Genomic DNA, 13,284 nt, shown 5'->3' on the forward strand with positions numbered 1-13,284 from the left:
CATTTAATTGATTGTCCTCTAGATCTACTGAACAGTAAGCCCAAATGTATGTTGGCAGAGGGGCTGTGCATGGGTGTCCCACGGGAAGGCTCTGTGCTAAACACAATTTTGAGTACCTATAGTCTTGTTGTTTCTATACAAAAATAGTTAAGTCCATCAACTCCTGTATTTTGCCAACGTTTAGAGGGAGGGGTTGTGCTTCTATAATAGACTGTTTTTGTGCAAGCTCCTTCGTTTTTGTTTATTAACAATTTTAGTAGTTCACAGCCCATTCAGCAGCCATAACCCCTTGTCCTTAGCGATAGGCGTTAAAGCCCTAGCTGTTTAAAGAGTCTCTCTTCTTTACGGTGCAGCCAAGCGATTTCCACATGTTTGGACTCGTGTTCGTAGAGTATGGCTATTTTATCGGCATATGAAGATATTTCACACAAGGTCATAGCACTACTTAAGGCCCCTGCAACAAACAATTAGCCACATGAACCAAAATGGTTTGATGGCAATTGCTCCAAGACCCTCCGACTACTGAAGGCTGCCCTAAGGCAGATAACTAGAGACAAGGAATGTGTCGCTGCCTGTCGTAGGAGGTATAAACTGGCACTCGCAAACTGTAAATCGATCGTTCGAAAGACAGCTTGGGACGACCTAGCTCATGCCTGTCCCACCAAAGATAGTTCCCTGTTATGGCGGATAATAAATCAGCCTTGCTTCACCAGCACAAATGGCCCACTCTATGAAACCATATTACAGAGAAACAGTGGATAGAGCATTTTGAAGGGATTTATAACTAAGGGTTAAGTGGGGGTAATAAGGTCCACGGGAGGAACCAACGTGTTTTTCACGCTAGACAAAATTACTCAGGGCATCCTGGCGCTAGCACGCAATAAGGCCCCAGGGCCTGATGGGATTCCTCTATATCTGTTTATGGTTTATCTTGAGATCTGGAGTCCAGCCCTGACAATGGTCCTTAGTGCAGCAGTGAGGGAGGGTACCCCGCCCTCGTGGTCTACAGCTGTAATTGTTCGAGTGTTCAAGAAGGGGAACAAAGACAACCCCCAATGTTACCAGCAGATGTCCCTGATTGATGCCACTGTGAAGGTCCTGGGGAGGGTACTTTTAAATAGGCTGATGCAGTGGGCAGAGTACAGAGTAAAACATATTTTCCTAGGTATAATAAGGCTTCAGCCCAGGCAGATCAACAATGGACCAATGCCTGAATCTTTATTTAATTATTAGCAGGTATACAGGCGTTCAAGGACCTTTTATCTGCTTTTGAAAGGGTCATACGTGAGATGTTGTGGGGTGTGTTGCTGGCAATAGGGATGGACCTGGCTTTGGTGTTCCTTTTAAGTATTCTACAAGCCCACACGTTAGTCTCTGTACGCCATTCTCAGGGTTCGACTTGCACCCAATGTTTTACAACTAGGAGGGGGGTTCATCAGGGGTGCATCCTTGCCCCCTTCCAATTGACCCTTTATGTAAATGACCTGGAGGAAGCCATTCTTTCAGTTAAGGCTGATTGTCCACTCTGTACTAAACATGTTTGTTGCCATTATGGCTAGTCTGGACCTCGCAGTAAACTTTACAAAGTCGTATGTGAAAGTACTTGGCCCACGGTCCTCAGATCAAAAACATTTAAGGTGGGAAACCATACCTTGGTCGAAGTCCCATTTTTTTCGTATCTCAGTGTTTTTTAAATGTTAATAGGAACTCAAAGCTATTGAATGGTGCTAAGAAAGTGGAGCTTGTTAAGACTACGGGTTCCATGGCTAGTTTTGCCCAGAGGTTGGGGTCTAGGCTCCCAAGCACTCTAACCAAGGTGTACCAAACTAAATGTGCCTCCAAGACTCTATATGTTAGTGAGGTTTGAGGACACACGAAAATTGATTTATCCAGACTGTTTAAAATATGTTTTTAAGGCATGTGTTGCAGGTTCCTCAAAGCATTCCGGCTTTCAGTGTGCATGAAGAGGTAGGAGTAGAATACATAGGAGACATATTTGCTCTCAGATCTCTATTATTTTGGATTAGGATCAGGACCAGGGAGGAATCCCATTTGAATAGGCTCACTCTCATCGACTGTCTGTCCCTTGACTATGAGGACAAAATACTGTGGATTGCATATGTCAAGGTTGCCTTGAATAGCCTGGGTAGGGAGGACCTATTTCCTTTTAAAATAGTCCAGACCATTGAACCATACCTATGTATTGTAACTCGTTATTGGGACTGCTTTGTGCTGATCAGATTCAGATTTAATATGTTGCATCATCTTCTGGTTTCCCCAGTTGGAGCCCACCTGGTATTTTGGGTTCTTGCGGCTGCGACAATGTGGCCACCTTACATGTTTCCATGAAACCCTCCCACAGGGGTTCCACTGCTCACCGCAATCCTCCAGTCTGTCAGCCCTACCCCTCACTGGATGACCGGCTGGGTCTCATGTGAGTACCATTCCCATATTCTCACTCCCTTGTGGTGCACTTTTGTCACTCTGACAGATACGTCATTTTCTCAGATGTCCCTACATCAATAGGTCCTGAAGAGACCCCTCATTCTCAAAGGGGTTGAAAAGCAGTCGACAAAATATAAAAGTGAACCATTCACCAGTCCTTATCACTTAATTAGGACGCTGTGTTTATTATATATTAATTTTCAAGGGTCGACTTTTTATTATTGGAAAGCAGGTTTTAGGTCACAATATGTCACAATTTCTGTAGGTTCCATGTTCACTGGGGACACTCTACACTGTATTTTTAACATAACTTTGATGATTAAACATTGTCATGATTACTATTTAAGTGTGTGGTATTTGGTTCCTCCTTCGCCTTCAGACACCTCCATAAACCTGTGTCTATTGCCATTTGGCTGTTAAACTTTACCACTATTAATTACATTGTCCACAGGAACTGCTGTTTTTGTGTATATCAAACTTACTCTGGTTCCAGGTGAGTAGGGTTTCCCTTGTCTCCTCTTACACTACCTGTGTGGGGTAGCCTCTCCCACAGCCAAAGGGTCAGGATGGGGCAGGGGACACTGCCTAGCCTGAAAGAGACCCTTTGTCTCCTTTCTTAACACCAACAACACCCCTCTGTCTGACTCACTGAAAAGTCCCTGGAATGTTCTAGTGGAAGCATTCCAATATATGTCTGCTGTCTCGGCTTTCCAATCCTAAATCCTGGGTACCTCTAAAGTATCCCTGATACAAATTGGAACCCAGTGTATTCTAAGTCACATGTACTATTCGCTCTCCACATGCATCATTTATATGCTAAAGGGCATACACACGCAACATCCATACTTTATATGGATGATAGTAGAAACCCCGTTTTAGAGGAAAGGCCGAAAAACTTGAAAGTTGTGGGACAGGTGAGTAGGCTGCTCTTCCACACAGCCAACAGGGAAAAGGCATATAACAGTGCTTAATTTGTGCCAGTGTTTGCAGGTGCTCTGCACCAGCACTTATTTCTTAACACCAGCAGTTCACTGCATGGTGGAGGTGTCTGCCTATTTTCATCAGAGCACATCAGTTTAACAATTCAATATATTATTGCGATGTGATGTGCAGAGCGGTGTGATGCATCTTGTGTCCAAGGTACGAGCAGCGCTGTGACCCCGCAAGTCACAACGGAGGCTACCGACTGCAGTGAGAGCAAAACGGGGACAACTGCTGCGCTCCTGCAGTGAGAATCGCCTGAAACGTGATCCCGGTCTTCAACGCCCTGCGGACGACGGTGCTTGGAGGCGAGGTGCCTCTGACCTGGACATCGTCGTGCTATGGCGCCGGACCCGGTGAAGCCAGGAGTGCTCCCGTTTTTCTGCTCCGGTAAGACCCTGGAGCCAAGTGCCTGGGCGTGACAATGGGGGAGGGTGAGAGGACCTCTCGGTCAGGATCGGGTGCAGATCTGAATCCGCTGTGACTGCTTAACAGGGGTATGGGGCGGCCCTAAATCTTGATGATTCGGATGGATAACAGGGAACGCAGCCGTGATGCTCCCACCCCCGCTGGTGCTACAGACTGGATAAGCGCTCCCTAATCCAAAGGCGGTGTGGATGTCTGGTGGCCTGCTGCTCTTTTGAACTGGGCGCTGGGTTCCTGCATAAAATGGCGCCCTACTGACAATGCCACCTCAGTGCCCCAGAAGCTCACCATGGAGTGGGCTTGTGTGTTGCTGGACGCAATAGAGTCAGGAGCATAGATCAGCAATAATCTCCAACGCTGCGTCAGGTGCTAAATAACGTAGTCATTGGGCCACAATCTTGTTGGCCTCGACCGATTTCTGCGTGTACAACTAGCCTTCTTTTATTAGTCTGTCCAAACCTGCCATGGTTTGCCATCAATGCTGCGGTAGTCCTGGAGAAATGTGTCATGGGAGTGCTTTTGTGTGTGCGTCTGTGCGTGTATGAGGGGGTGTGTGCGGACGCACGTGTGTGTGTGCGCCTGTGCGTGTATGAAAGATTATGTTCACATTTCTGTGTGCTTGTGCATGTCTGTGCATGTGATGGTGTGGACATGTATTTGGGTGTTTTTGTATTAGAGCATGTGATTCTATGTGTGCTTGTGTTTGAGCGAGCAGATGTTTCTGTATGTGAGCTTATGTCTGTGCGTGTGATGTTGTGTGCATGTTTTTGAGTGTCTTTGTATTAGAGCATGGGGTTGTATGTGTACTTGTGCGTGTGGATGTTTCTGTATGGGTACTTTTATGTGCCCTCTGTTCGCGTATGAGTGTGTGCGCACATTTGTGTGTGCTTGTATATGTCAGTGCGTGCGATGGTGTGTGTGTGTGTGCATGTATTTGTGTTCGTCCTTGGGTATTTTTGTTCTGGAGCATGTGATTGTATGTGTGCTTGTGTTTTTGATAGTTTCTGTATGTGTGCTTGTGTATGTGTGCGTGTCAATGTGCATGAGAGTGCGAGCGCATTTGTGTGTATTTGTGCATGTCTGTGCATGTGATGATGTTGTGTGTGCATGTATTTGGGTGTTTTGTATTAGAGCATAGGATTTTATGTGTGCTTGTGTTCTTGGATGTTTCCTGTCTATGTGCTTGTGTGTGTACGTCACATGTCTGTGCGAGTGATGGTGTGTGCACGCTGGATTTGTTATTCTCTGATGGCTGCTTTCCTGGATATTGACTTTAACTGCCTGAAGCCTGACCTTAGGATGGTCACCAGTATCCCAGTGTACAGTACAGTCCCCCGCCTGACTCCAAGATGGCTTCCATAGTGGTAGTGGCCCTTGAACCTATCCCCTAACCTGCCTACACATCAGGACTTGGAACTTGCGGAACTTACGGAACTTACCCCAGACTGTAGAGACCTAGCGATTTAGCTGATGCCCGGTGAAGCTACCATATAGCTAAAGAGGAGATGGGTTGTGGACTCCACCCCCCCCTGCCATCACCTACCCAGCCAGACCTTGGGCAGATTTTCCCCTCGTCTCTACGTCCTATCTTCCTCCTACCCCTTTACCCTATCCCCTTACCCTTCCTTGCTCCATTCACCTTGTCCCCTATGTTCTTTTTATGCTTTTCTGGATACTTATGTAACTTTTAACTGATGTAAATTGCAACATTTTTGTTCCTCATCTAAGGCGCTCTGATTCCTTCGGGTCTAGCCAGCGCTATATAATAACTCATTAATTAAACTTGTTCCCATTTAGTACTCTTTCTCTCTTTGTCTACCTCCCTAGCTCCTATCCCCTCTCATCCTGCTTGCTAGTCTACCTAGCCCCCTGTCCTTTGTGCCCTTTGACTAAGCACTCCTTCTCCCCTTGTTGGTGAAAGATCCAATATTTATACTCTTGAGTCTCAGCGAACCCGCTGAGAGAGTCCACTGCACCAAGGGAGCCACTCACAGCTGAGGTATGGTATGGCTCCCCTTGCCAAAGCACTCCCTCTCCCCTTTTTGGGGTAGGATCCAGTTTGTAGGCCTTGGAGTCTCAGAGACCCCTCTGAGAGAGTCCACTGCGTAAAGGGAGCCTCCTGCAACTGAGATAGGGAAGTGATACAACTTCCCCTGGGATCACAGCTTACTGGAATTTGGAACGTTGCTTTGACTCGTCTACCGGTTTGTGTCCCCGTCGCCCTTCCCCCTCCTCTTTCCATGCGGTGTCCTTCACCCTCCTCTCCTCTTTCCCACCTTGATTACCTGTCTACTTCCCCAGCTCCTTCCACCCCCCCTGAATCTTTCCCCTTACCTGCTATTCCCCTTACGTATTTGTGCTTATTGTTTATCTCGATCTTACAAGTAACTATGTTGCCATGCTCTAATAACTGTGTAACCTTTGTAATGATGTAACCTGTAACTATGATTTGATGCTCAGGTAAAGTGCTCTGATACCTCCGGGTCTAGCTAGCGCTATATAAAACCTTTAAAATAAAATAAAATGATCTAAAAAAATAACAATAGCAGTGCGTCCAGGCCATTGCTACTGGCATTTTTCAGCACCGACAGGAGCCATGGGTGGTGCAAGATACAGTGGCTTCCTAAGCGATACTCTGAACCTTGACACTTAATTGTTTAGAAATTAAGCACTGCCTGTCCTACTACTATAACCACTTTGCTGCCACCGCTGCCAGTTCTAAACAGTAAGGTGAGATGGCAGTAGGCGCTCTCTTTAAAAGAAAGGTGGAAATGGTGTGCGCTCCTGCCCATAAAGTGCTGCTCTAGTCTCCTTCCAAATTATGAAACAGCCTTAACATAAGCATGATCTTCATGGAGGCTGAGTTGGGGTTCAAAATAGTAAATGCTTTGACTTGGAGGCACGGGTGCACGCTCTCCAGAGCTATATAGGGTACTTTTCTCTCAATAGACGCTACCCCAGACCCGAATGCCCTTGGGATTACTCCACCATTTGAGAAGCAGGTTCATCAGATTGGGAAAACTGCCAGGAGAGTCCATCTCCATTCCCATGTTGTAAACGTGCCTAGTGCTCCACTGTGAACTCCAAACCCTGACGAGAGATCTATAACCAAAGCAACTTCAGGTTCTCTGAAAATATAGCCATCAACCACTTGAGTGGCTTATGATCTCTCTGGACTACAAACCTACTGCCACGTAAGTGAGATCAGAACCTGAAAAAGCCCCATACAATCACAAAGCCCTTTTTCAATTGCAGCTCAGTTCTACTCTCTAGGCAGAAATCTGTGTCAGATAAATGCCCCAACTCTCTTTTCAGAAGCCTCGGTCTGCACCAATGAATGGTTGACTACAATCGGAGGCCTTCAAGGCTCATGCATAACATACTGCGACCTTCAGGTCATCAAGGGCCTGCTGATATTCCTTGATCGAGTTCACCTTCCTGGGCTTCTTATTGAAGGTGAGGGCTGTAAAAGGGGCAACTATAGTCCCATAGTTGACCCGAAATTTCCTGTAGTAACCACTGAAGCCTAAGAAAGTCCACATCTGAGTTGTTGCAATGTTCTAACCAAGCATGTGCACCTTTGCATTCAAAGGGCAAATCTTTCAATTCTCCACCTATCGGTCAAGATAAACCACAGAAGAATGAGCCACATGGTAGTCTATAGCCTTGAGGTGAGTTTCACCATTTGCATCCTCACCAGCAACAGTTTCAGGTGCCTTATGTGGTTCTTCCATAAACTGCTAAAACAGCAATGATGTCCAAGTAGACCAAGCTGATCTCTTTCACGTCAGCTAACACAGAGTTGGCCGGGCACTGCAAGATGGACACAGCATTCGTTAACCTAAAAGGCATAACCTTGAACAGGTAGACGACTCCTGGGTTGGAGAATGCAGCCTTCCCTAGGCACCAGATGCTAGTGAACACTGCTAGTCACCATTGTTAAAATCGAAAGTATTAAGGTACTTAGCTATGGCCAATCTCTCCACCAGTTCCTAAGCACAGGGAATAGGATGGCACCTGCCTTTTTGATGGTACTGACGGATCAGAAGAGCAGATCGCGGAGTTGCGCACACTCCTTTTCAAAATCTTCTGCCATTAACAGGTTGCTAACTGTGTAACTTTTTCTGAGACATGGCTAAAGCCACATCACATGGAATGCCTTCTAAGGTTTCCGAATAGCACCTGTATCAAATAGGTATCTGGCATCAGAAATCTTCCAAACCAATTTGTAAGGAACCCTCCATATGACTTGCTAAGCTCCTAGGCAAACTAGATTGAGCACCAATAGCTCATTAGCCTCTTCGCTAAAGGCTTTTCTTCACCTTCCTCATAGCCCAGAGCATAGTCCACCTCACCATGGATTGAGGACTCAGAGGTACCTTACCAGTCTTCTTTAAGCAAAATCAGTGATCAGGATCCAGAAACAGATACTTAAAAAGACTAGGTCTACATCATTCTGTGGGATTTCGCTGTTGACACACAAGAGATATAGAAGCAGAATACCACATTTCCTCCTGAGGTTTTCATAATGCTCTTTGGAGTCTTGTTGTGGCACTTGACCAACCCATTGGTTTGCAGGTTGTATGTGGTAGAGATCTGCAGGTTAGAGCATCTTTCTCCCAAATCACCCTTATGTATGAGGTTATCACATTGACTCCTCATTCACAGACCACAGTCTACTTTAAGTAGATGGTCCCCGTAACCTTCTTTAGTAGTCATGCCTGTCATAGATACTATCTCAAAATACCTGGTGGCGTTATCCACTACAACTAAGATATACTGGTTGCATCATGCAGAGGGAGGATCAAAGAGGCCAACTAAGCATTTGCCCACCCACACAAGAGGCACACCAACCACTGGTAGAGGTACCAAGGGTGTGTTGTATTAGCCTCCAGGCTTACCACTCACTTGAAAAGCTGGACAGGTTCTGCAAAACCTTGCTACAAGTTAGCCCATACCTGGCTAGTAGAACAAATCATCCCTCCTGTCCTTGGTCTTCTTGATGCCCATGTCACCTGCTAAGAGTACCTCATGCGTTGGTGGCTGGATACAAGGGATCATTGGACTACAGCCCATTTACCCATATCATGTTGTGCATGCCAACCACTTAAGCAACAACTTTTTCCTACAGCTTGTGTAATCTCATGCAAATAGGACAACCTTTCTGTGTCCTCCGAAAGTACTTACACGACAATCCCTGAGCCGCAATCAACTACTATAGATCGGACAGCTTCATCACATGATCTGCCTTGTGGGCTTCATCCTCCTCTCTGTCTCAAACAGGGGCAACGGGTACCACACGTCTTCTCAAAACCTCCTACCCTGGTCAGCACTACACTACTATCAACCAAGCCTTCACTTCAGGAGTGATCTGAGTCTACTTCTATGGCTGAGGTACAGCTTGTGCTCTGCTATACTAAGCTGATGCTTTCAAGGTCATGTAGGCTGTTGGCACCAGATCAGATGCAATCAGATCACTGACCAGCAGTCTCCCATCACCCTGTTTTTATTGAACTCCTACATCGATTATGACCATCTTGTTTTTGACGTCTGCCTCAATTCTGGCAAACAGGGACTCAACTTCATCCCTCCTTGCTACCAGGCCAATGCCAATGATACCAGGGAGAATCCCCTCTGGTTTGAGATACTTCCTCTCAACCACAGTCTTGAAGGTACCAGTATCTCTTAGAGCTAGAACCTTCCTTTCATTGATACTCATCTAATTGATAATCCCCTACTGAGCACCTAATCCATCTCCCAGATGTTCTAGGTTTTTCCTAGTGGTAACGAACTGGAAATAAAGACGCCACACTAAATAAGGTGGGCAGTTTAATGTTCTTACTCTGATGGACTCTACTCCATCAGGCCGTCAGAGGAAGTATTCTGGTGACGAAGCCAATAGGGGCTCCGTCAATGGAATACTTAAGATAAGTCCATTTCTAAATGAAACAGGCAGGCCAGGGATTTTGTGGGCAGGGTACTACATCCCATTTGTAATGGAGTAGCCTGTCTGCCAAATACTAATTCTGGCCCTTAGACACTTGTTTGTGACCTCGGTCAGGTAGCACATCCCCATTCTTTAGCTATATCCAGCAGTAGGATGTAATGCCAGAAACCGGTCCTCGGAAGCTTGTTTCCGGTCCAGGGAAGGCATGGCTTGGCAGTTCGGGCTGGACTGTTCCCATGAGGCACAGGGTCAGACTGATTTGCATATAGCCATGTCTGAACTGGGGTAGCAGAGTGGGCTAAAGAACGGTGATGGATCAAACCCAGATCTTTTGACTGGGTGTGAGTGTTTGATTGGTTCAGATGCTCCGTCCATCCCCACCCCCTTTTGTACCGCTTTGGCCGCCATAAGTGTGGCAGGGTATGCTCAGACGTGAGTCCCTTGCTCACTTTGAAACTGTATTCAAGCAAGCCGGGCTGAAGACGGCTGGAATGCCAGAAACCGGTCCTCGGAAGCTTGTTTCCGGTCCAGGGAAGGCATGGCTTGGCAGTTCGGGCTGGACTGTTCCCATGAGGCACAGGGTCAGACTGATTTGCATATAGCCATGTCTGAACTGGGGTGGCAGAGTGGGCTAAAGAACGGTGATGGATCAAACCCAGATCTTTTGACTGGGTGTGAGTGTTTGATTGGTTCAGATGCTCCGTCCATTACCACCCCCTTTTGTACCAGCAGTAGGATGTAGCATGGAAATTAGCTCCCCTACCTCCTTTTGGGTCACAGCCTAGGTGATAGATATGATGGAAAGACAGGGTGATTGACTTTTAATCCTGTTGCTGTATGACCCACCCCTAGAGATTCATTGAGGCACCATGTACATTTTTTTAACACAACTTGTGTGATTGTTTTTTACCCTTTTTGTAATATTTTCAAAGTATTTCTGACACCCTTAGTATTTATACTATGAGAATGACCTGATATATTATCTTTTCTCTATTGATCAACCAGGTTCTATTTGATTTTTGGTAGCAATGACATAGAGTTATCAATGTTCAAGGATTTTATTTTTTCTGTATTTTTTATAGTCTTAGGCAACATTTCAAGAGAATGGAGATCATGCTTCTAAGCTCACACATCTAATGAGAGCTGGTTGTCTCTCGCCACATCAAATTCTATTTGGATACCATGCTCAGTATTTCACAAAGCCGAAACATCTGGCACTCAAGAAGATCAGGCTTAATTATCTGTTCACAAATAGGGATGCGGCTCAGGGGGATTTTCTAAAATACAGCAATTACACAGTGCGCATCTGTATATTTCCAACAACACTCTCTACTCTGTCATCGGATCTTTGGTCAATCTGAAACTCATTTATAGAAACACCTTGCACGAAAGCTACCAAATACTTATTTAGGTTGCCTGATCAAATATTTTTGACCAAAAAAGCAGGATCACGTGCAATGTCACAACACTGGATGACAAGTAGATTAAAGGGTTGTGTTTTCGATCCTCTGCTTAACATTTGAATGCCTCCACGATTTGGTTCGCCATTGTTTGGTTTATAAAGCTCAAGGATACTGACCTTCTTGGAACCCACACTCAGCTAAATATAGCCTTCTGATAATTCCATTTACAACATGTAAAACCAGAGCTGTACGCAGGTTTCTCGTCTTCACTCCATTCTTCTGTAATTCTCCACCATACATTACTACTAATCAACTGACTACCGCCAAGAAGGATTTCTTTTTTAACTATTTTTTTCAAAATTAGTCAACTCAGTGATTGCATCTGTGTTTAGATGTGTTTACACTATTGGTATGAGGGTATGTAATGATCAAAGCAAGAACAAAAATTCCACTACTCACTTCTAAAGTGGGTGTATACGTTTTCTACAATTCTGCTGATGCTGATGAAGATGGTCAAGCTATAGTGCCAAAGAGGAAACCCAAGTTTGAGCAAATTACTTGGCTTCAGGCACCATTGCGATTACAGACTTTGGGCTAACTTTCTATTGCTTCTGGATTCTGACAAATCGTTTTGTGAACACCTTCCAGGCATACTGTTATTCTGGGGACAAATACCCAAATTGTATTTTTAATATTAAGGCTGTCCTTTGCAAATTACTTAATACCCAGTATACATACCAGATTTGTTTTATTTGAAAAAGAAACTAGGAATCAAAAAATGGATACGTACCACTTCCATCGATGAAGGTGGATGCTGTAGGCAAAGAAACCTCCTGTATCTTCGGAGAAGGGACTGCCACTGGTGGCTGATTTACTCTAGCAGCTGTATAGCAAAAGAATGTTATTGAAATATTACATGTGTACTTTATTCAGCAAGTTTTTACATTTTCCAACAGTTTATAAGTATGGATCGCTACATCACACACTGAAAATGCATTAACACATGGCTCTAAATCACCAGATAGGCAGAATTTTTTATGTGTAAGTGAGTGGATATTAAATACAAGGGAATGGATTTATCAAGGTATCAAATCTGTGGGTGACACTAAGTACATGTGCACAGATTATGACTCGGTGTGTGTGTCTGCTCAGATTTACACAAATAATGCATGAGATAAGTTAGACAAGTTATATAGAGTTTGCATGAATACACATGGTAGTCATTTTTCAAGATGACAGTGACATTTTCTCAAACCTGCATATGTTCAATGTATACATGTATGTGTGTGTGAGGGAGAACAAGAGAAAGAGAGCGTGAGTCTGCTAAATTACAGAGAGAGAGAGAGAGAGAGAGAGAGAGAGAGAGATAGAAAGAACAATAGAACAAGAGAGATGAGCTTACCTTTTGTTAGTTCTACATTACACTTTTAAGAATAAAGTGGCATGTATGCCTTCTATAATATGGCTTTTTTATAAGCTAAGGGTGCTTTAGACTTTTGTAAAAAACTGTTTGAATTGGACCACAACATCTACATTACATATAACCTGTCTTGGCATTCTTATCTGGTGACACCACCATTTTGTTCAAGAAAAATAGAAGCAGGAATAGGAATATAAACCTTTAGTCAACGTAGCAGTAACACTCTAGTGGATTTGTAAGCTAATAAGGCTTGGAATTTCCATGGATAAAATCTTGCAGACTATGAATATAGTTAATTATTAATAATGAGAATATGAAAGTCAAATGTGAAAAGGTTACTAACCTGATTCATTGACAGCTCTGTTTTACAACCCCACCACTCTGCCCCTTTGACAATCTATTAGACTGAGAGGGACAAGAGAAGATGGATGATTTGTTTATAGGCAGGGAGAGAAGAATCCTGGCAGGACTACCACACCCCATGCATCCTGACACTTTGGACATTTCTGAGACAACTTTTGTGAGTGAGAGGCAGGACATTATTGTCAATAGTCCAAGACAGATGGGGTCAGGTAGGGTTCCTTCACCCCTTCTTCATGGTCCATGGAATATCATACCCATTCCCCCCATCAATGTATTTAACCAAAATACTTTATGGAAAA

The 13,284-nt window shown here is 44.6% G+C and overlaps 1 protein-coding gene across 3 annotated transcripts in view; it reads right to left on the reverse strand.

The window, feature by feature from the left end:
- KIAA0319 (KIAA0319 ortholog) overlaps nucleotides 1–13,284 on the reverse strand; it is a 587,552-nt gene that overhangs the window by 210,419 nt on the left and 363,849 nt on the right. For all 3 annotated transcript variants that reach the window (XM_078687943.1, XM_078687944.1, XM_078687942.1), the window contains exon 8: nucleotides 11,993–12,085. In XM_078687943.1, the coding sequence (XP_078544069.1) occupies nucleotides 11,993–12,085 (93 nt within the window). The remainder of the gene's footprint in view (nucleotides 1–11,992; nucleotides 12,086–13,284) is intronic.

This window comes from Lissotriton helveticus, chromosome 4_1 (assembly GCF_964261635.1).
Source record: "Lissotriton helveticus chromosome 4_1, aLisHel1.1, whole genome shotgun sequence".
In the NCBI taxonomy this organism is placed as follows: domain Eukaryota; kingdom Metazoa; phylum Chordata; class Amphibia; order Caudata; family Salamandridae; genus Lissotriton; species Lissotriton helveticus.